The sequence below is a fragment of the Elgaria multicarinata genome, chromosome 5 (assembly GCF_023053635.1).
Source record: "Elgaria multicarinata webbii isolate HBS135686 ecotype San Diego chromosome 5, rElgMul1.1.pri, whole genome shotgun sequence".
Taxonomy (NCBI): Eukaryota; Metazoa; Chordata; class Lepidosauria; order Squamata; family Anguidae; genus Elgaria; species Elgaria multicarinata.
The window spans coordinates 137,832,449-137,856,142 of NC_086175.1; the positions used below are offsets into that span (position 1 = coordinate 137,832,449).

The 23,694-nt window shown below is 54.0% G+C and overlaps 1 protein-coding gene across 1 annotated transcript; it reads left to right on the top strand.

The window, feature by feature from the left end:
• Positions 1–8,300: 8,300 nt before the first annotated feature.
• CHRNA10 (cholinergic receptor nicotinic alpha 10 subunit) lies at positions 8,301–15,903 on the top strand. Its single transcript, XM_063127806.1, has 5 exons — positions 8,301–8,820; positions 9,821–9,966; positions 10,741–10,895; positions 13,072–13,604; positions 15,211–15,903. The coding sequence occupies exons 1-5, from the start codon at positions 8,301–8,303 to the stop codon at positions 15,831–15,833; spliced, it is 1,977 nt and encodes a 658-aa protein (XP_062983876.1). The 3' UTR covers positions 15,834–15,903.
• The last annotated feature ends 7,791 nt before the right edge of the window (positions 15,904–23,694 follow it).

Here is a 23,694-nt window from a genome sequence, read left to right on the forward strand (position 1 = left end):
TAAAGAATTCAAGGTCTTTAAAAAACTGTTAGGCCCTGAAACCCAATATTATTTATTATTTATTTATTTATATAGCACCATCAATGTACATGGTGCTGTACAGAGTAAAACAGTAAATAGCGAGACCCTGCCGCATAGGCTTACAATCTAATAAAATCATGGTAAAACAATAAGGAGGGGAAGAGAATGCAAACAGGCACAGGGTAGGGTAAACAGGCACTGGGTAGGGTAACTAACAGTATAAAGTCAGAACAAAATCAAGTTTTAAAAGCTTTAGGAAAAAGAAAAGTTTTTAGCTGAGCTTTAAAAGCTGCGGTTGAACTTGTAGTTCTCAAATGTTCTGGAAGAGTGTTCCAGGCATAATATTGTGTAAGCAGGCAATGCCCACCTGACACTTTTGCCACCTTCATTTTAAGACCATCACCCAAATCCCCCTGCGTGATCTTGCCAGAAAGGCGGCGCCCATCAACTCCCATCTTCCCCACATCAGCAAAGAAAGAGGCTTCTTCCTCCCCTTAATGTCTGCCATATAAAACCACTTTTTTTGCAACATCCATGATCTATCTTAGAAGAAAGACTTGTTTCGTTTTATTTTGATTACTAAATCCTGAGAGAAGAGGGATAAAAACTGCAACCTGAATTCATACAACCTTCAGAAAGGGAGAGAAGGAAAGCAGGCTCCTTCCCTGCTTCCTGCTCAGAAGAGCAGCGTCCCCACCCACATTTCTCCCACCCACCCCCTGCTTTTCCTGAAAAAGGGCTCAGCAGAGTTTCCCATCACTTCCCAAGTCAGCAGATACAAGAAAGGTAAATCTGTGCGTAATCCTCTATTTTCCTTCTATGAGCTCTGTGCTCCAATGGTTGCCATAGAATAGTAGAGTTGGAAGGGGCCGACAAGGCCATCGAGTCCAACCCCCTACTCAATGCAGGAATCCATCCTAAAGCATCCCTGACAGGTGGTAGTCCAGCTGCCTCTTGAAGGCCTCTAGTGTGGGAGAGCCCACAACCTCCCTAGGTCACGGGTTCCATTGTCGTACTGCTCTAACAGTCAGGAAGTTTTTCCTGATGTCCAGCGGATTCTGGCTTCCTGTCACTTGAGTCCCTGATTCCATGTCCTGTGCTCTGGACTTCCTCCTCTTTTCCTATTATTCTATCCTGTTCCGAACTCCAAAGCCCCCTGTGCTTTGGAACTCTGATGCCATTTTACGCCTCTCCATTCACTATCCTCCCAAACCCCTGCATTTGCTCTTAGCCCCTTCCTTCGAAACTCTCTCACAAGCCCCTCCCAAAGGAGTCTGTTTCTCCTCCATTCACATTAACTCAAGCTGAAACTTCTCCCCATCCTTGGCCCCCTTCCTCTGGGATCAGCTCTGCTTCGCACATCTTGCTAAGAGTTCAAACTTCTTGTTTGAGGTGCTGCACTTCTATCAAACCTCTTTTAAACACACACACGCACACACGGTTTTCTATGCATCTAAATGCACCTAGTTTCAGTATTCTTTAAATTATTGTTATCTTTAACCTTCTCAGTGTTAATGTATGATTCTAATTCCATTGATGTGTTTTTTTAAATTCATTTTAAATTCTTTAATAAAACAAAGCATTGCTTTCAAGGACCTTGCTGCGGTCTCTGATTTATTTAACTTTGGGGGATAGCAAGTTTGCCTAAGCACCCAGAGTTCGATGCCAAAAGGTCCCTCATGTATGTTTTTGGTGAATATGAACATCCACGTAAATTAAATCATACTTCATAACATTTGTCAGGCACATAGATGACAGCAGCCAAGACTCAAGCTTTCAGAGGCGTGGAGGAGGCAGTTCAGGACAGGGCTGCCACCAGCATAACACAGAAGAGGGCTGTATTTGTTTATTTGATCTCTCTCTCTCTCTCTCTCTCTCTCACTCACTCACACACACACACTTACAACCCCTATTGGTTTCTTCTATATTTAGGATGCTAGCTTATGACGAAGAGCAGGGATGGGGACCATGTGACGGGCTCAAGTTAAAGGAAGCCAGATTCCAGCTGGACATCACGAAAAACTTCCTGACTGTTAGAGCAGTACGACAAGGGAATCTGTTACCTAGGGAGGTTGTGGGCTCTCCCACACTAGAGGCCTTCAAGAGGCAGCTGGACAACCCTCTGTCAGGGATGCTTTAGGGTGGATTCCTGCATTGAGCAGGGGGTTGGACTCGATGGCCTTGTAGGCCCCTTCCAACTCTGCTATTCTATGATTCTTTGACCCTCCAGATGTTGGACTGCAACTCACCATTGGCTATGCTGGCTTGGGGGTGGTAGGGATTGCAGTCTAGCAACATCTGGATGGCCACCTGTCCCCCACCCCTGTTGTAGAGAGAAATTCCTTTCCAGCCTGGAAAGCAGAGGAGAACTCTCCACCATTCCTGGCATCCAGGCCCGGCCAAGCCAGAGATAAGTTGGGGATGAACCTACTATCTCCCCTGACCCCCCCTCCCTGTATAACACTTGCAAAGTTCCAGAATCTAAGTGTAAAACCTTTATTAGACCAACTTAAAAAGTTACAAAAATGTGCAACCTTTTGAGATTTCATAGAATCATAGAATAGCAGAATTGGAAGGGGCCTACAAGGCCATCGAGTCCAATCCCCTGCTCAATGCAGGAATCCATCCTAAAGCATCCCTGACAGGTGGCTGTCCAGCTGCCTCTTGAAGGCTTCTAGTGTGGGAGAGCCCACGACCTCCCTAGGTAACTGATTCCATTGTCATACTGCTCTAACAGTCAGGAAGTTTTTCCTGATGTCCAGACGGAATCTGGCTTCCTTTATCTTGAGCCCGTTATTCCGTGTCCTGCACTCTGGGAGGATCGAGAAGAGATCCCGGCCCTCCTCTGTGTGACAACCTTTTCAGTATTTGAAGAGTGCTCTCATGTCTCCCCTCCATCTTCTCTTCTCCAGGCTAAACATGCCCAGTTCTTTCAGTCTCTCTTCATAGGGCTTTGTTTCCAGACCCCTGATCATCCTGGTTGCCAGATGTGTTGGTACCTGCCTAGTGGAATGAGACGTAAGCTTAAAATTAAATGGGGGATAGGAAGGTTTGCAGGCATTCAACTAAGGCTTTAGCAGGTGATGTGATGGTTTCAGTTTTCACCTGGAGCTGCCACAGCAGTGGAATAGGGAGAGGGGTGGTTCCCCTCCACTGCGCTCCTCTGGCCTGCCTGCCTGCCTTTGCTGAACTACTCCTTGGCCTGTCATCCAATATGCACATGGTGCTCCTGCTCTAGGAACAAATGATAGTGGTCCACAGTTTTCAGAAGAATGCTGTGTTTAATTTGTTGCCAAAAAAAAAAGGCGGCAAAGAGTCTTATGGCACCCTGAAGACTACTGCTAAAAGTAACCTGTCAGCCTTAAGGTGCCACACAATGTTGTGATTTTAATGGTCCAGTGTCAAATGTATTACCCACCATTGAGCTGCTGTCTAGAGCTGAGATTCCAATCCTTTGTGAACATGCTCCATCTATAAAACACAGTCCCTTATTTTATTTATTTATTATTGCACTTATATCCTGCCTTTTTTCCTCCAAGGAACCCAAGGCGGCATACATAATCCTCCTCCTCCTCTCCATTTTATCATCACAACAACAACCCTGTGAGGTGGGTTGGGCTGAGAGTCCGTGTCCGGCCCAAAGTCACCCAGTGGGTTTCCGTGGCTGAGTGGGGACTAGAACCCGGATCTCCCAACTCCCGGTCCAACACTTTAGCCGCTGCGCCACACTTTGGTTTCCCTTCCTTTGTCGAACAGGACCATCATCTTCACTTCATTGCACCCCCTGCTTTAAACCAATTAGTGCTCCTTGGACTTTGCCTGCTGTCCAAGGTTTGCTACAACCTAAATTAGACTTGATAACTAGCTCCAAACGTATGGCTTTTTATGTGCTCTGTCTCTCCACTCTCTTCAATGAATTATCTCAGCTTCCAGCTGCACTGCGTGGCATGCCTCCTCCTTTTTCTAACGGTTCATTTTAAACCTCTTCATCCCGCCGTTTGATGTCATTTACTTCCAGCTTGCTAGGTGTGCTTTTTTCTTTCTTTCCACTCTAGGCTAGGTAAGGAAAATCCGTCAGTGGCTGTCGAAGAAAAGGCAGGGCTACGTTGCAGAACAGAGTTTGCACACACGCACCGGCCCTGCAGCACCCTCGAGAATCCTGTCTGCATGCGGCAAAGCGAGCCCAGCGCCTTTTCCCACCTCCGAAGCTGTGGTCTGCCTCCTTGGCATCACGCTCGCCTGTCCGGACATCCCTCGCGAACGTCGCCCACAGAGGCAGAATCTGAAATGTCCCCTGGATAGCTTCACATCCTTCTTTCGGAGCGTCATAGAGCCCTCCCCAGACCCAGATTAGCCTTGGCAAGTGTGGAGATGGCTCCAATTGCTGGCCGTGCCCCCTTCCTGCTTCCTGTGGTTTTACTGGGGCTGCTCTGGATACCAGGTAAGTCTTTCCGACACCGTTGCCCGTTCCCCTTTGTTTTGGGGCGCCTGGATTTTGTCTTTGCCTATCAGAAGAGGGAGATCCCTAATGTGCCGTGTCAGCTCAGCTACCGAATTATAGCTGCCCGTCTCCCTGAAGCTGGTTTGAAGGAGCTTTGCTCCTCGCGGGGGGCCGATCCACCCAAGCCTCAGCGCTGCTGCAGATTCTAAGGTTTCTTGTTTGACCTCCCACCTAGAAGAGCAGGCAGCGCTCTCTCCATCAGTGCTTCGCCATTCGCCTCTGTGGTTAGTTTCATACTTCAAAAAAAAAAAAATAGAAGAAGAAGAAGAAGAAGAAGAAGAGAGGGTGTCTTAATAGCTCTGTAGAGACTTGGCTTTTCGAGCCGGCGTTTTGGAGTTGCCATGAACTGCCATCATCTAAATTGCAATTCAATCGTCCCCGCGAGGAATGCAGCCGTCCTTTGGAAATGCACCTGGTTAGTAATTGGAAATGGTGTGTCTTGATCTGTAAGCGAACCTTGCAAGATGTCAATAGAAGCGCCTGCCAGTGAAACGGGACACCCGTCATTAAACTTTCAAGCCCAGGGAAAGGACGTATCTTGCATCACCCGCTTGTCAGTCAGGAGTTTAAACCAAGGAGATGGGACATAAAGGAGAGAGCCAGTGGGGTCCAGATAATGGAAAAGAGAGGCTGGATCTGGGTTCGAATGCCAATTTCCCCATGTATTTGCCAAGGAGCCTCGGAAATGTCAATCCCTCTCAGCCTTAGTTTTCCCATTTGTAAAATGGGCAGAAAAATAACCTTATAGGGTTGCCTTAAAGGCAAAACACATAGAACTAAGTGTGATCCAGTAGCAGTAGTAGTAGTAGTAGTAGTTGCTACCGTAAGGGGCCTCTATGCCCTCAAACCCCAGGGGTGGCACCAGACTGCCTTTGTGCTGGGGCTGATTCAGACTCGCCTGTCGTCCGATGATCCACCGGCTCTTGGCTTGAACACGTGAAGGACTACTGCCAGCCCACCGTGGGCTTGAGGCCACCTCAGGTGAGATGAATGCTTTGTCTGTGGGCACCGATGGTACGATGATGGCTGTTCCTGCATAATAATAATAATAATAATAATAATAATAATAATAATAATAATACATTTATTTATTTCTTACCCGCCTCTCCCTTTGGATCGAGGCGGGGAACAACATTAGTGCAGGAATCAACACATTTTTAAAAAAATTCTTGATTTTATATTAATCTGGGTAGGCCTGCCAGAAAAGGCTAGTCTTCAAAGCTGCCTTAAAATCACAGAGGGGGGTAATATTACGAATCTCCTCTGGCAGGCCGTTCCATAATCCAGGGGCGACAGAAGAAAAGGTCCTCTGGGAAACTGATGGCACGGGGCAAACCTTAGGGCATGGCCACTGCACAAGTAAGTGGGAAAGGGAGGACATGGCTGTGGGCCCCAACTGCCCTTTGGGGTTTCTCAGCTTTACCTCCAAATTAAAAGGGGGGGCAGTAGCCTTGAGCTGCTTCAAGGACTCCTGAACCTTGGGTTGTACAGAAAAAGCCCCAAAGAATGGCTTCTGGACAGGTGAGGATGGGAAGACAGGACAGAGGCTCAGTCATAGAATCATAGAAAAGCAGACTTGGAAGGCGTCTACAAAGCCATCGAGTCCAACCCCCTGCTCAGTGCAGGAATCCACCCTAAAGCATCCCTGACAGATGGCTGTCCAGCTGCCTCTTGAAGGCCTCTAGCGTGGGAGAGCCCACCACCTCCCTAGGTAACTGATTCCACCGTCGCACTGCTCTAACAGTCAGGAATATGGAACCGGAAGCCACCACAGTTTGCTTAAACACATATTTAGAGGGAGGATTTTGCCAACAGGACTTCTCCTTAGAATTCCTAATATAATCCAGAAATAGGGCCTTCACCCATTCACAACGAGTGGCTTCCCAATACTGTAGGCTAGGGGGGCATCACCCGCGTCCCATCTGGGGCCCTCAGGTGTGTGTCGTCTCGTGTCGCCCCCCTGTGCCCCCAAACACAGCGCCACTGAATTCCTCCCCTGCCCCACTGCCCGTTGGCATCACTGCTTCCATGCCGCTGATGGCAGCCTAACAGCAGCAATTCCCACGGGGTGCTCTGGGAGTGGATGGGAGAGATCCCCGCTCCGTTAGCCCCCCCAAAGCACCCCCTCCCCACCACAGCAGTGTGTGTCAGCATGTAGGCCCCCCCGCCCCCCAGCCCTGCTCCCACCCCCGGGCGTATGTGCCTCTGCCCGAGGCTGACTCCTGGAGCCTTGGATTCAACTGTAGCAAGTCACCCACAGGGTTCAGACTCCCCAGATGGCATCACAGATCAAACTGCACATTCCTGCACATTCAGAAACGAGCTTTGGGACTCCAAGAACATTTTACTGGAGTTGGTAGATCTTTTTCTCTGGGCATACAAGGAGTGGGTCTCTCTGGGCAAACACAGTGATGCAGTGGTTCAATTGGAAAGTGAAAAGCGGAACTCTGGCCCTGGAAAATGGAAATGCACTAGAGTACAACAGAGAACCATGCTAAGACAGAGGCATAAGGAACACTGTTAAAGCCATTTGGACCACAGGTTGTTCTCAGAAATGGAGCTTCTTTACACAAGCAATTTATTGCATGTTTGTGATTGGCCACTCACGGAAGTTTGCAGGTCCTTTACATGGCGTTGTCAACCTCCAGGATGTCTGCCGCACTTTCCCTCCTGTATCTTGCTTTTTAAAAGATCGGAGATAATGCAGTAATTAAAATTATCACAGGATATCTGCAGTGAGTAAAGCTGGCATTGCATTATAATATGACCATTACATGGCACTGTTTCATTAAACATGTTGAGCATTGGTGGGAAGGGTAGTTTTCAATTCTAAATCACATGTTCTCTGAGAAAAGGAGCCCGGAGGAAAAAACCCGGTAAGGGTGTGGGGTGGGTGGATGGGTTCTTAGTGTAGAAACACCCATGAATGAAGCAAGAAAGACTATCGAGTGCCCAGACTCCAAGGCAAATGATATGGCTGAAACAAAGGAAACAATGAATTCAATGACTCAGAGGCCAGACCCAGGATGGGTTAGAACAAAGGATCTAGAGTTTGGTTCTGGCTCAGGAGTTTCCTTGACCCTTGATTCATTTTCCATCCAGCTATACCGAGAGCCGGGTGTAATATTTGGAATACAAGATGTCAAGGCTGCTCAGGTGGTGCTTGAACCTGCAGGCCCGTCTGGGAGGTGGGGATGGCTTCAGGGTTGGGTCATTCCTCCCCCTCCCCCGGGCCTGTGGATTGGCTACTTCAAAGCTACCTCAATGAGCTTCTCTGTGGAGTGGTGACACGGCCATCAGCCCTCAAGCAGCAGGCAAGGGTCTGCCATGGCTCTGTCCCGGGCCACTGCACTGGTTCTGGAGCCTTCGTGATGCTCCTGGCAGCTTTGTAGGCTACAAGAACTCAGGTGGATCCTTGAGCCAGTTACGCCCATAGCGTGCCACACGCGTCAGAGCGCCAGCATGGGTGGGTGGCCTAGTCATGACACTTGCCCAAGAGCAGTTGTGGGAAGCAGCCCACGCCGAAGGGGAGGGAGGGGCCCAGGGCTGGCCTCAGGTGAGGGTGAGCTGAGCAGTCTCCCAAGGCGTCAAGCTGAGCTGAGGGTGGTGGTGCCACCCCTAGGCCTGCCCCAGGCCCCATGAACCTTCTGGGTGGCCCTGCAGCAAAGGTGGCCGTAGGGTGGGGAGGGGCGCCTAAGGCACTCCTTGCCCAGGGTGGGGAGGGGCGCATCACCTGCATCCCACCTGGGGCCCTCAGACGACAACACGCCTGGAAATGATGCCGTTCGAGGATCCGGAAAGCCCTCGCCCACCCCCCATCGTTGCAGACCGCCTCCCACCCCGAAACCAAAGAAACTTCACCCCAAAGTGTTGCCTGATGATCCGGAGACGCAACAGAGCTGCCGCCAGATGGGGGACCTTATGCTTCGCTTCCAAAGACCGACAAAGGCCAGTCTACCTGGCGAGAGGACCCCCAGCGCGCCCAGAACCGGCAGGGGGTCAGCCGCTGGCCTCCTTGAGCTTCGATCCGCTATGGCTGTTTGTCTCCTTGATCCTAGATTTCTTCTCGTTCCTCCTGAAGCTGGCGACAGGCTTCCTGAACCACAACCTGGCACTGGCACTGTCTAAGAAAACCGCTGAGGCGATGACTAAGACTAACTGCTGGGTCTGTACCCCTATGCCAGTCCATGCTGATGAGGGCATCCCGACTGCCCCACTACACCTGAATGCCAGTCAGATGAACACCTTGAAGCCCAAAGATGTCAAACCGGACTCAATCTGGGACAAGGAGCGCCCGAGTGCTAATGAATATGTTGTGCAGCTTTAACTGTGGTGATGAAGAGGGAATTTCACCAGGTGCTGCATGCATACAAAGGACACCTGCTGACATTCCCTTTTCCTCCTTTTCATAGGGGTCACCCTAGACGGTTGGCCCATTGTGGCTGCCCAGGCCTTATAGTTGTTTCATTTACAGCTGAGGACCCTTCATCTAAGCCCTGCTTTAGAGGAGACTCTGAAAACTTTGCCCCACAGGGGAAACCTTGGCCTGTGGTTCTGCCCGTCGTCTTGAATTGAACAGCACAGGCGCTTTTTGGTGCAATCTAGATCACAGAGGTCGTGGTATTTTGTGACAAAGTTCAGAGCAGAAGGAAGCAACAAGAGTTCCATCGCAGGCTTCCGCTAGCAAAGGTGACCCCCACCCCTGCCACCGTTGCAAAGTTCTTGCTTTCCCATTCAGTGCATCAAACTTGGTAACGGTGTGCGCCGAAATCCGATGGGCTTATAGAATCATAGAACAGCAGAGTTGGAAGGGGCCTACAAGGCCATCGAGTCCAACCCCCTGCTCAATGCAGGAATCCACCCTAAAGCATCCCTGACAGAGGGTTGTCCAGCTGCCTCTTGAAGGCCTCTAGTGTGGGAGAGCCCACCACCTCCCTAGGGAACTGATTCCATTGTCGTACTGCTCTAACAGTCAGGAAGCTTTTCCTGATGTCCAGCTGGAATCTGGCTTCCTTTAACTTCTGGATCTATGCTTTCGTATTTTACATTTTATGCTGTAGCTTATGGTTTTAACTTTTGTGAACCGCACAGAGAGCTTCGGCTATTGGGCGGTATACAATTGAAATTAATAAATAAATGCTAGCAGTATGATTGATATGAGACTAGTAAACCATGTTTGTATGCAGGCAAGGGATGCAAAGGGCGATGCGCCTCCCCCCATCCTTCCAGCCCCTTGAGCTTTTGCCCCTCGTCCTTCTCCCTCTGCCCCCCCCCACCCCTCGGTCTTCCCTTTTCCAGGCAGCTCGGGGGCTCAGGGCAAGTTTGCCTACAAGCTGCTCAACGACCTGTTTGCCAACTACTCCAACGCTCTGCGGCCAGCGGAAGACACGGACCGAGCCCTCAACGTCACCCTCCAGGTCACCCTCTCCCAAATCATCGACATGGTAAGGCAGGGTTGGGCCAGGCGACTGAGTGGCCGAGGGCTGCAGCTATTTTGCCTGACAAGGACATCAGAAGAGCCCTGAGGCTGGATCAGGCCAAGGGTCCATCTAGTCCAGCACTCTGTTCCCACAGGGGCCAACCAGCCAGGGATGAACAGCCAGGACACGATGCAACAGCACCCTCCCAACCATGTTCCCCAGCAGCTGGTGCACACAGGCTTACTGCCTCGGATACTGGAGATTGCACACAACCATCAGGGCTAGTAGCCCTTGATAGCCTTCGTCTCCAGGAATGTATCCAACCCCCTTTTAAAGCCATCCAGATTGGTGGCCCTCACTGCATCTTGTGATAATGTATGGGTTCCACAGCCCCACACTATCCAAGGCTTGTGCCCCATTGCAGCTCGCTCAGTGGTTCTGGTGGCGGTGGTGGTGGCGGAATGTCTTGGCTTCCTCAAGATGTTGTGATGGCCATCAACTAGGATGGCTTCAAAAAGGGATCAGACAACCTCATGGCGATAGGGTGGGGGAGGGGGAGGAGACTACCAATGGCTACCAGGGATGATACCTCCTATCTGCCACGTCCAGTGTCACGGGCATCGTGTCGCTCAGTCCCAGTCGCCCCGTGTGTGGGGTGGGTGGGTGGGTGTTCACGTCCTGCGTGTGGGCTTCCCATTGGGGCATCTGGTTTCCCAGATGCTGGGCTAGACGGGGCCCCTTGGTCCCGATCCAGCAGTCCTTTTTCCCTCTGCAGTCCTTTTTTCTCTTGTGCTCCAGGATGAGAGGAATCAAATCTTGACAGCTTACCTGTGGATCCGGCAGGTGTGGGTGGATGCCTACCTGAGCTGGGATAAGGAGGCCTACGATGGCATCGACACGATCCGGATCCCCAGCAGCTACGTCTGGAGGCCAGACATTGTCCTTTATAACAAGTGGGTTTCCTTGAGTGGAAAGAGGGAGAGATTCTGGGCGGGAGCCCGTCTTCCTAGGAATGTAAATGGCCTTTTAAAGGGGGGGGGCAGCACAGCAGAGTGGTTATAGTGGCTCTCCACGGAGCCACGGAGCTCGCTAGGGGCATGTGGGCTGGTCCCCATACAGGGGTGTTGTGTGGGTAGAACACGTGGCAAGAGCACCGCCTACAGCACCCTGCGCTCGCTGGAGGGAATAAACACGTCTCAGCTAAAGGACCGTTAACATTCAATCGGACCGTCTGGGCTGGAGGAGGAGGAGGAGGAGGAGGTCTTTGGTGCCCCCAACCCCAGCCACACTGGCTGGAAGGGAGGAAGGGGGCAGGCCAACCAGCCTGAGGAAAGCTGACCCACGCCTCCTCCCAGGCTCAGAGCAAGAGAGCCGCTGCCCCCACCCCCTGCCCTGGGTTTCCCAAGAAGGATCTGGCTGGCTGCTGTTGGACGCAGGGGACTGGGCCACATTGGGCCGTTGGACTGACCCGGCAGGGCTCAGGTTCTCACGGCTCACTGGCAATGGGTCGCTGCCCCAAGGAGCCGCTGGGGTTGCCTGGGTAGCTGGGCAGATCCCCCTCCTGGCAGGGAAGGGCTCTTGGGCTCAGGAAACACAGCGGGGGCATTGGTAGCCCATCAGCACAGCACAGCACTGTCCTGGGCCGGAGGGGAGGGGCTTCAGCGAGACCAGGGTGGGCAACCGGCGTCAGCCTGAGGGCCGGATTCCATTTCAGAGGAGCTCTCGGGGGCCGCATTCCAGGGGTGGGCGGGGCAGAAGGCAGAAGGAGGCGGGGCCAAAATACCCCCGTATCGTAGCTGAAGGCTCTTATGGCCAATGACACGGCCTTAGGAGAGGTGTTGTTGCAACCGTGTAGAAATAACGGGCGGAGAGGAGCCGGGAAACCACCGCGTGGTTGGAGGTGGGGGGGAAAGGGGGTGGGGGCCAAGGGAAGGGGCGTGTCCTTCTGGGGAACCCAGGTGGGCCGGATTTGCCACCATCTTGAGGGCCAGGTGTGGCCCCAGGCTCGAGGGTTGTCCCCACCCCCCCACTGATATAGACTTTGTATGAAAGCTGACTGGTGCAGGACATGATTGACCAGGAAAACGGGCTTCAAAATCTCCCAGAATTCCCAACACGGGGGGTGATTCTGTAATGAAAATTTCAATGACTGCGCATCATTCTACCAAATGGCTTGGTCCAGCCAGTGTCTGTCTTTTTAGGATTTTACAGTCATTTCCTTCCTTAAATTGCAAACATCTGGACAAAAATGCCTTGATTTGGGGCTGGAGGCGAACTCCTGGGGCTCCGTCCATCTTTGCAGCGGCCCCCAAATCCCTGTTCCTCCCCGGCCAGGCCGCGGGCCGCACCAAGCACCCGGTCCGGCGCCTCCCCCTTCTCCCCCGCTCGCCAGGCCCTTCGTGGCCTCACTCTGCCGCTCAGGTGGCTGCCAGGCCGTCTTAGGGTGCCGCCCGTTCACCTGCATGGTACTGTCAGGGCCGGCCCACGAGCAGCCTTCATAGGCCGGAGGGAAGTGGTGCAGCCGGCCGCACAGCCGCCCTTCAGGATGAGGCCCCGACTGGAAAGCGGCTCTCCCAAAGTCACGGCAGTCCGAGGTCGGCTGCGGACAGCCGCCTGCCTGTGGCCACAGAGGGCTCTGCTCATTCCAGAGGTTGTATTTCATTTCCAGATGTGAATTGTTTTCCCGGCCGGCCAGGAGCGCTTCCGAGGGAGGCCCTGGGCTCCAGTCTCCCCACAACTTGATCCCCCAGCTTCTGGGCAAGGGACGTGGCCTCACCAGTTTGCCTTGCTGTGAAATGGGTGTTTGGTGACTGGCCACGCCCAGCGCAGCCGTCAATTTGTGAATGGCCGGCCCCATTTTGTGACGGTGCCCATGACCGTTAAGTACCTAAGAAGAGCCCTGATGCTGGATCAGGCCAAGGGTCCATGTAGTCCAGCACTCTGTTCACCCAGCGGCCACCCAGCTCTGGACCAGGAACTCAAGTGCAACAGCACCCTCCCACCCATGTTCCCCAGCAACTGGCGTCTACAGGCTTCCTGCCTCTGCGGAGCACTGCCCCCAGTCCGAAATGTTTGGCGCCCCCCTTCCCCCTGGCCGTTGCCACTCCTCTGCTGTCCTTGCTCCCGCAGTGCCGACGACCAGTTCACGGGGTCCATGGAGACCAACGTGGTCATCCGCTCCGACGGGCAGATCATGTGGGACTCTCCGGCCATCACCAAGAGCTCCTGCAAGGTGGACGTCTCCTACTTCCCCTTCGACGGGCAGCAGTGCCGGCTGACCTTCGGCTCCTGGACCTACAACGGCAACCAGATCGACATCCTCAACAAGCAGGAGTCGGGCGACCTCACGGACTTCGTGGAGAACGTGGAGTGGCAGATGCTGGGCATGCCGGCCAAGCGGAGCGTGGTCACCTACGGCTGCTGCTCGGAGCCCTACCCGGACATCACCTACACGCTGCTGCTGAAGAGGCGGGCCTCCTTCTACATCTTCAACCTCCTGCTGCCCTGCGTCATGATCTCCTTCCTCGCCCCGCTGGGCTTCTACCTGCCGGCCGACTCCGGAGAGAAGGTCTCCCTGGGCGTGACGGTGCTCCTGGCCCTGACCGTCTTCCAGCTGCTGGTGGCGGAGAGCATGCCCCCCTCGGAGAACGTGCCGCTCATCGGTAAGTCGGCCCGTGGGCAGGCTGGGGGTGGGGGTGGGGCCCTTCTGGGTCTGGATGACCAGGGCCAGCCCTCTCCTCCTCCTCCTCCTGCCCCCCATCCCATGCAGGAAGAGTTCATTAGCAGGGAGGTTTCAGGACGGCCTTGCCCTGTGGTTTGTTGCCAATATCTGGGAAATTGAGGTAGACTGCGCCTGAACGCAGAGGCTCCTCTTTCAGCTGTTGTAGCCAATAGCCTTTGGGAGGCAGATTCATAGAAGGCAGGGATCCGCCATCTGGCTCATACCGTATTTCTTCAATTCTAAGACACACTTTCCCCCCTATATAAACATCTTTAAAAACGGGGTGCGTCTTAGAATCGCGGTTGAGTCTTAGGGGTTTTTTTTTCTGTTGGTAGTACTGAATTTAGTGTGCGTCTTACAATCGAAGAAATACGGTACCTCACCCTCTGACAGTGAGTTCCATGAGTTGGCTGTGGATGATGTGAGTTTGAGTCCCTCACATCTGGAGAGCAGTGGGTCGGGGGAGGCTGCTTTATGGAAAGCCGGGAAAAGTTACAAAGCCCGAGATTCCAAGGGCGAATAGTTGATCCCTGGACGTTTGTAGGGCACCCAGTAAGATTGGACCTTAGATGAATATGTGTTGATTAGCTCAGCCAAGATAGATATAGATACAATACTAGGTTCACTTGAGAGCGTCTGCCTTCCTTCCTTAGTACTGCACATAACAGGGCAAATCTGATACGGATGCAGGGCTGCTACTTTTCAGGTGTCTCCAGTTGCTACTAGCCCGTGCAAGGCCTGGGTGGGTGGGTGGGTGGGTGTCTCACGAATAACCCCCCACCCCTTGCATGTCTGCCTAGCATCAGCCCTGCCTCCAACCGGAGTACCACGGGCTTAGGTTTTAAAAAATCCCTAGACCAATTCAATGTTCACATGTTTTTGCGGCAGAAGTTCAAGGCACCTGCAGGCCGTGAAACCGCACAGACAGCAGGTGGCCTGGCCCCTGGGAGGTCCCCCACGTGGCCCCACCCAGGGATTGTGGGCTGGTGCTCTGGCTAAGGGTGAGACGTCCCCCACCCCTCCTCAGGCTTTGCTGACGGCAGGAAGGGCAATGCAGCTACGGTGTGCTGGCATGTGTGGCTCCACCCCTTTTGCCCCGCCCATTGCGGGAGTGCAGTGTGCTGGGGTGGCTGAAAGAGGTTCCACAGCCCTGGGGGAGGCGCTTCCGCTCGCTCCCTCGGCCCGCTGGCGTGGCTTCTGCTCCAGCTGCCCCACAGCGGGGGGGGGCACTTCCTCCGCTGCCATGCCCACCCACCCCAACCAGAGGTTGCTGGCCAGGCCACCTGTGTCTGCCCAGGGCCCAAAGGAGAGCAGCCCAGATCATAGAGTCATAGAATAGCAGAGTTGGAAGGGGCCTACAAGGCCATCAAGTCCAACCCCCTGCTCAATGCAGGAATCCACCCTAAAGCATCCCTGACAGAGGGTTGTCCAGCTGCCTCTTGAAGGCCTCTAGGGTGGGAGAGAGATGTGCAGCATCAAACTGGCTGGCCAAGACGGTTCTTCTCTTGTCCCCACCCGCCTGCCCGCCCGCCCGCCCCGCTCTCCAGGGAAGTATTACATCGCCACCATGACCATGATCACGGCCTCCACCGCCTTGACCATCTTCATCATGAACATCCACCACTGCGGCCCCGGCGCCAAGCCCGTCCCCAAGTGGGCCAAGACCTTCATCCTGCAGTACATGGCGCGCATCTTCTTCGTCTACGAGGTGGGGGAGAGCTGCAAGAGCCCCCGGCAGGAGCCCGAGCCCCTCCCCAAGGCGGCCAACGGTGGCACCGCCTCCAAGGACGACTCCTCAGGCAAGGCCGCGCCGGCCCGGGGCACCTCGCCTCCAGAGGATGGGCCGCCCCGCCGGTCTCCGTCGCAGGGCCCGGGCAGCCCAGCCGAGCGGCCGGACTGGGGCCAGGCGGGGCGTTTCGTGGACCTGGAGGGGGGCGAGGGCCCGGAGCAGCCTCCCCCGCGCTGTGCCAAGGGCCGGTGCTTGTGCCACCACAGCGGCATCCTCCGGAACGTGGAGTACATCGCCAACTGCTTCCGCGACCAGAAGGCGGCCTCCAAACGGACCGGGGAGTGGAAGAAAGTGGCCAAGGTGATGGACCGCTTCTTCATGTGGGTCTTCTTTGCCATGGTCTTCATCATGAGCCTGCTGATCATGGGCAAGGCCATCTGAGAGGACAGAGGGAGCAGGAGGAGGAGGCCCAGCTGACGGCAGCGGAGGGAGAGTTGCCGGGGCCGCCCCCTCGCTTGCTCGCCAGTCGCCACCACTCAGGCCATTTGCACAAGCCACCGCCTGGGCCGGCATAATTCGGGGCCCCAAGGAAGCAGGCCACGCACGCTCCCAGCGGGGAGCCCCGAGATCCCTTGTGGTGCTGCAGATGTTGGGGTGCAGCACTTGACCGTGGTGGTGGTGGTGGTGGTGGGGCGTTGAGCAGCAAACCCCCTGGGGGCGGCCATCAACCACGTCCTGCTGCTACCGCTGCACACACACGGTCCTTCTAGCCCAGTAGTGGCGTCGACTCTGACATCTGCACCAATCGCTGCCCCCCCTGCCCACCTGTATCTACTTGCCCGCCCATCCCACGTGCTGCTCTTGGGGCACGCGTGGCCACATAAGCGCAGAGTTTACAGCCAGAGTCTGCAGGGAGCTCCGCGCCCCTCCAATCCCACTCGTCCCTCCCCCCTTTCCCTCCAAAACCAGCCACGCAAGCCCCAGCGAGTGTCCAGCTGTCACGGAGACCCCCCGGCTTGGGAGCATCTTGTGATGACGCCACAGAATCGTGTGGGTTTGGGGGCAGAGGAGCCGGCTCCTGCTCCGGGTCCAGGGGTGCCGCTCGGTCGTCTTCGTAGCTTTGTGTCCTTCCTCTGTGACTAATAGAACGGAATAAATTATGCGAAATAAGCAACTGTGCCCAAGCCACATCGGTTGTGAAGTTACTTGCATAATTTATGCAGATTGCAGACGGGGGCTTTTCTCGGGCCCAGCAAAGCCCACGGCGACTCATTCCTCCTGACAGCAACGGCTCAAGGGATCCTTTGGTAGCCAAGATAACGCCGCCACAAAACGGGAGGACGGGGGGGGGGAACCCAAAGATGTGCAGATGTACAAAATAAATTTGAGCTGGGCTACCTGGTGGGGGGGGGGGACAAACAGCCCAACGTGGACTGAGCGTGCTCAGTCAATGCAGAAGGCTGCCTGTCGCGGAGGGGGGGGTGCCGTTTGATGCTGCACGGCCCACCCTGGAAGAGAGCAGCCACGGCTGCCACCAAGGACAAGAGCGCTCCGTGCAAAAACCTTTTGTCGGCCGATTCCATGGCAATGCCAAAGGTGTGTATGTGCTCCTTCACCAATAGGGCTGTACCTTCTCCCTGCAAAAAAAGTCCCTCCACCTAGAAAGCTAGCTGATCAGGGAGAAGACTTGCCCTGACCTCCTGCCAAGCAATTTTTCTTTGTGGAGGGAATTCACCACCACCACCACCACCAGGGAGGAGTCTTGTTCAGTCTCCACCTGTCTGTACTGCCCAGGCACAAGCTGACAAACTCAGTGAGGACTAGCCCCTTGCAGTCCACATCAGGCGTATCCTTGAAGGCCCACCGCTATCCTGATGTGATGGTGAGGTGGCCGGGTGGCTGCCCCACTCCCACTCAATCCACAGGGCCAGGTGCCCCGTTGCTATGCGGTCCCTGCTAGTGCTGCCCATTTGCTACAGGGGTAGCATAGAATCATGGAATAGCAGTGTTGGAAGGGGCCTACAAGGCCATCTAGTCCAACCCCCTGCTCAATGCAGGAATCCACCCTAAAGCATCCCTGACAGAGGGTTGTCCAGCTGCCTCTTGAAGGCCTCTAGTGTGGGAGAGCCCACCACCTCCCTAGGCAACTGATTCCATTGTCGTACTGCTCTAACAGTCAGGAAGTTTTTCCTGATGTCCAGCTGGAATCTGGCTTCCTGTATCTTGAGCCCGTTATTCCGTGTCCTGCACTCTGGGAGGATCGAGAAGAGATCCTGGCCCTCCTCTGTGGGACAACCTTTGAAGTATTTGAAGAGTGCTCTCATGTCTCCCCTCAACTGTGTCTACCCTCAATTACACAAAATTTGTGTAAGCACAATTTTCTGAGCAGCCAAAGCTGCCTGGAGGCCAGGTTCCTTGTAGATGAATCAGCGACTGGGAATCTGAAAAATACCACCCCCACCACCCCTGGTTTCATCCCAGGTGGGAACGCAGCCGAGGACAGGGCGACAAACTGGGTCAGCGCTTAAATTGCCAGAAATGCTTTGTCGGTGCTCCGAGTTGAATAACGAACTGCCGGCAGGAAGGGAGAGGGAGGCAGTTTTTGGAAAACGTCATATCTGCAGACCTCACTGCTCCCTTCCCTGTTCACCACAGATGATGCATCCCACGTGGAACATAGCCACAGCCGTTGTAACAGCAGTGTGGAGAGTGGCTCCCTTGAGAGGCACAGCCTGTGATGTGGCTTGTGATGGAGACCAGGCAAGGTTTTCATTGCCCTGCTTCATTCCTAGAATTTTACAGGGCAGTCCAGACAATGGGCATCTCTACGTTAAGGAAAACCCCCGCCACCTTACCAGGCTTTTCCCCCCTTGGTTCTTTCCACGTTCACTATGGATTTCTTTAGACGGTGACCAAAGCTGATAACATGATTTGTAATGGAAAACTTCCCCTCTGAAGAATGCTCCACGAAGTTAAATAAAACAGCGCCATCTAGTGGCAGAATTTTAAATACTGTATTATTTCCAGGGTTTTTTAAAAAGCAAGGTTATCAGGCGAAAGCACAGGAGGTGTCCTGGAGTTTGACAGCATCATGTAAAGGACCCACAAACCTCCATGAGTAGCCAGTCATGAGACTGCAATAAAACTGTCCTGTAGAGAAGCTCAAAGTTGGCTTCAACTTGTTTACCTCCTATGTTTTTCCTCCTCTTTTTCCTTACTGTAGAAAACCCCATTAAGGAGGGAAAGGCAAAACAGATGCCTCCTTGTTGGTAGTGCTAGGAGCCCCCCCAAAGCACCCCAAAACTTCCTCCCTGCTGCCCTGTTCAGTCACATCCCCTTAATTGCCCAACTATCAAAGGGTTGTGCCATTTTGTGACTGTGGCTTTTCTGCTAATGCTGTTTGGGCCTCGTGCATTGCCCTAATGGGAACTTAATTTTTGAAAGACTTTTTGAAAGCTAAGCTTCCGGGCTTGCACGCTTGAGCATCTTGCCTCCAAGCAGGGCCGGTGCCAGACTATTTTGCGCCCTAGGCAAGGCGAGCTACTTGCACCACCACCCCAAATTGCGTGGAAGTCCGAACGTGTGCGCCGAGTGGAGAGCTGGGATGGGCTCACTTCGATTTGGGACCCAGCCGTCTGGAATTCACTGGGACTTACTTCCGTGCGAACGCAACCCACTATGCAGCCTGGCGTCCCAATCCCCTCCGCAAGTTTATTTGGGGGAATAAGGCTTCCGAGTAAGGAGGCAAAGGCGGATCAGGCCACACGGGTGCTTCCCGGTGCAACACTTTCTTGGATGCAAGTCCCGTTGATCCACGCGCGCAGGATCGGGAAGCAGGAGAGTTTGCCTTGCGAGGAGTCCACAAGTCCCTAGCTTTCCTGGGGGAAGGGAGAGGGAGTCCCGCTTGCCCGAACATCGTGGCCTGTTTGAGGAGAGAGGCAAGGTGACCCAGTGCCCTTTCCTCGGGAGTAAGGCAGAGGCTGGCTTGGGCCAGCGTCAAGCTTGCCAGGTGCTTTTCTTCTGGCGGCGGCGGCCTCCCGGCTCTGGGAGAGCAGCTTCCGGGGAGCTAGAGTGGCTCTGGGAGGGTGGCTTCCAGGCGGAAGTCCGAACGTGGAGCCGTCCCCCCACCCCAGCATCCCTGGCTTTGCTTCGGCTGGGCGGGCGCCGGGCGCCATCTCGCCCGCCCAGGCCCAGCTGAATCCTTGGTTTGGGCTGGGCCGAGTCACAGCCAACGCGCATGAGTGCTGCGCTGCGCCCGGCGCCCCTATTAGCTTGGCGCTCTAGGCGGCCGCCTGAGTGGCCTCTATGGTAGCACCGGCCCTGCCTCCAAGGCAAACCCTTGGACGTGTTTCTGTGGCCCCTTCTGGGCCTGTTCAGACATCACGCTAGTGGCAGCAAGGAAACAGTGGTGGTGGTTGAGATGGAGGGTGGATCCGCTCCCTTTCTGCTTCACTTGGTCCTGGGCCCAGCTGGAGGGGGGGGGGCGCTCCCTAAGGCTCTTCGCCTCCATCTGACACCTTCATGGCTACAAATTCTCACCCTAGATAGAAATGGGGAGCTGGAAATTAATAATAATAATAATAATAATAATAATAATAATAATAATAATAATAATAAAGTCCCTGAAAGCCACCACCAGTTTCTCTGTGTCTCACTGAACTAGCTACAGCCAGCAAGGATTGTCCGGCGGTCACGCTGCCCATCTTGACCACCAGTGGCCTTTGGCTGTGGTTGTGCTACAGTCCTGTCAGCTGCAGGTTAATGGAGCAACGCTGTGGCCCTCTCGAAAAGGCGGCCGACTGGGAAATCCAGCTGGAGAGAAGCAGAAGCTGGAGCCTCTAACAGGAGAGGTCGGCGCTTCCACGTAGGACCACCATGGGGGGAAGGAGCCTGCAGAGCATTGGATGTAGGGTTGCCATACGTCCCGGAAAACCGGGAATGTCACGGTTTCCAAGCATTTCCAAAATATCCCGGCCAGTCAGTCAAGAATCCCAGATTCCTGTTCCAGCCGGCCAGAGAAATTCCAACCTCCAAAATGGTGCCTTGAGCCTGCTCGGTGGAGTGTAAGTCTCCAAACTGAAGTCTCCTCTAGCTTTTGAGAACTAGCAGAGAAATGTAATTTAGTGCCATTTTTTCCTGTTTGTTTGCTTAAACGGTTCTTTTCCTATTATTTATTTGCAGGTGCTTAAGTACTTTAGGCTGCAATCCTATGCGTACTTAACTGGGAATAAGTCCTATTTAACTTAATAGGATTTGTTTCTGAGTAGACACACAAAACTTCCTGACTGTTAGAGCAGTACGACAATGGAATCAGTTGCCTGGTGAGGTTGTGGGCTTTCCCACACTAGAGGCCTTCAAGAGGCAGCTGGACAACCACCTGTCAGGGATGCTTTAGGGTGGATTCCTGCATTGAGCAGGGGGTTGGACTCGATGGCCTTGTAGGCCCCTTCCAACTCTGCTAGTCTATGATTCTATGATTCCAGTGTTAGATAACTAAAGCTTAGACAGCTTTCTTTCTTTCCCTAGACCTTTACATATTGCTCAGGTGTTTTTTTAAAAAAACTAGCCCCCCCCCACAAATTGTCCTGGTTTTGTAGATTCAGAATATGTCAACCCTAATCAGATGAGGAGTGGTGAAGAGCACTGGATTGGGGGGGGATATTTCCTCTCTCTTCCGAAGTATTGGAAGGGCCATCATGCCACCGGTTCTCATGGAATCAGCTCACACGTTCTCTCGCCACAGCCACACAGAGGGCTTAACGTGCGGAGGATCCCGGCTCCCAGGCCTGCCACCCCCACTTAGGGACCGTGCGCATTGGCCAAAAGAGCACCTGTGCAGAACGGGCAAAATGCAGCGGTGGGATCAGGGGGTGACGGGTTGGGCGAAGAAGCCGTTTGGCTCGGGGCTTCCTGTCCCGCCTGCCTGGTTGAGGCTTCCGCTTTTTCTGCCCGGCTGCCTCACCTGTACAGTAATCTCCGGCGACAGGAGAGTTCTCAAGGACCTTGGAACGTGGCGGGCAGAAAGAGCGAAGCTCCCAATGGAGTTGAGAAGAAGGACAAACGGTGCCGGCTGCATCCCGGGCCCTGGTGCCAGCCTGGCTGCTGCTCCTGGGGCTCAGAGGCAGCTCCAGCTATTTTCGTGGGAACTGGTCACGTGACCAGTGCTGCACGATGGGGCAAAGCAGCTGTGCAGGCCGCCACTCAACCGTCTCCCACTTTAGGAAGGTTAGGGGTAACCTCCAGCTTACTGTCTGCTCTGAGGCTGTGAGGAACAGCCCTTGTATGCACCACTTAAAGCACCATCAGACGAGCACGCGTGGATTTTCGTGGGTCCCTCTCACCACGACGATGTCTGCCTCCCGCCCCTTTTGGCCTTCTTCACGCTGCAAACCCCCCCACCCCAGTAAGTCCAACTTATTTTTAAAGACTGAAGTTGCCGCTCTCTCCTGCTGTGTGCAGGAGAAGCAGCACGATCAGAACCACGTGCGCGTGGTTTACTTCCTCTTTTGGAAGAGGAAGTAATGAGGAACGAAAGCGGGAGTGGAGAAGCGACGGTAAGCAAACGCGATTTCCCCTCTGTCTGATGGAGCTCTTACTGTGGGGAAAAGTGGGCGTGTTGTAACCAGAGGGCCAGTTCAGGCGCCCTCCCAGTCTGTGTGTGTGTGCGGGGGGATGGCGGGGATGTTTGCTGCTCAATGTTTAAAACCCACGCACACACATTTGGTGTTGAGTGATTATGGGCAGGTAGAACAGTTCTCCAGAGAAACTCGACTTGATGGGGAGCAAGAATGCCGCCCCCTCAAAAAATAAATAAGATAAGATAAAAAGTCAGTCTGCTTTGGAATCCTGCCCTCACCTGCAGGCTGCGGGGTTAAGGATTCTTAAACTGGATGGGGCTGTTGCAGGTCTGCAGCTTTGCAGGGTCCATTGTGCTAAGAAAGCTCAAGCTGCCCTTGAAGAACATTGAAAGAGATGTCCTGGATCAGGCCAAAAGGTGCTGTGTAAGCTAATCATAGAATAGTAGGGCTGGAAGGGTCCTCTAATGCCATCGAGTCCAACCCCCTGCTCAATGCAGGAATCCACCCTAAAGCATACCTGACAGAGGGTTGTCCAGCTGCCTCTTGAAGGCCTCTAGTGGGGGAGAGCCCACCACCTCCCTAGGTAACTGGTTCCATTGTCGTACTGCTCTAACAGTCAGGAAGCTTTTCCTGATGTCCAGCCGGAATCTGGCTTCCTGGATTCCCAGGAAGTCTAGCATCCTGTTTGCCAGAGTGGCCACCAGAGGTCCACCAGCAGGGCTGATAATAACCTTTTGCTCCATAAACTTGTCTAATCCCTTTTAAGGGGAGGGGAACATGGGTGGGAGGGGGCTGTTGGACTCGTGTCTCGCTTTGTGGGTCCCTGGCTGACGGCTGGCCGGCCCCTGTGTGAACAGAGTGCTGGACTAGGTGGACCCTCGGTCGGATCCAGCCTGAGGGCTCCTCTTGTGTTCTGAAGGAGAATTCAAGATCACGGCCACGGGTGCCTCTAGCCAGCCTCTTTTTGCTCTTCTTTCTGTTCTTTTGCTCCCGCTTCTGCCCCACAAAACATGTCACCTCTTAATCATTTTGGACAGTAACATTCATTATTCAAAGCTGCCAGGAGGGAGGAAGGAGGCTGGGAAGTGCCTTACCGGGTACGATGGAGAACGCAGGGCAGGCCGGAGCAAGGGGGGGGGCGTGTGCATAAGCGGCTGCGGAAAAGTACATTGCCAATGCTCAGAGGTGGCGCCATCATGCTCTGCCTGTCAGTGCGCTGAAGGCCGTGGGTTGGACCCAGGTTCATGCCTTCCTTCCATCCGCATCGTCACTGGATTCCTGGTGCATGTTCTGTTCTCCCTTTGAAAAAAGAGCGAAACTACTCACTGGTACCAAGCCCAAATCATAAACCGTTTATTGCTGCAGAAGAAAACACACCCAAACAGATCTTCTGCCGTCATTGAGCGAAGCTGCAAAGGAGCAAAGGCGTCACATCAAAGCACAAGCCAAGGCCCACCCACTCAGCCACATTTAATTTGGGGGCGAGCGTCTGCAGAACCCTGCAGACAGGGCAAAAGAGAAAACATCTAGAGCAAAACACCTTTGCAAAAATGTGGGTTTTCCAGCAGGGGAACGACGACGTGCTGGTTGTGGAGTAGCAGCAACATAAAGCTCCATCCGACGAGCGTTTTATTGCACACCCGTTCCTGGGCACTCACAGATCACTCACATGACGCCGCCGTCTGCCTCTCACCCGTCTTCCGCCCCTTCTGGCTTTTGTTGTG

Coding starts and splice junctions, on each gene's coding strand:
- CHRNA10 (XM_063127806.1), top strand. CDS start 8,301: ATGCCGTTCGAGGATCCGGAAAGCCCTCGCCCACCCCCCATCGTTGCA. Junction 8,821..9,820: donor CTGGGACAAGGAGCGCCCGA/GTGCTAATGAAT, acceptor TCCCTTTTCCAG/GCAGCTCGGGGGCTCAGGGC. Junction 9,967..10,740: donor TCTCCCAAATCATCGACATG/GTAAGGCAGGGT, acceptor CTTGTGCTCCAG/GATGAGAGGAATCAAATCTT.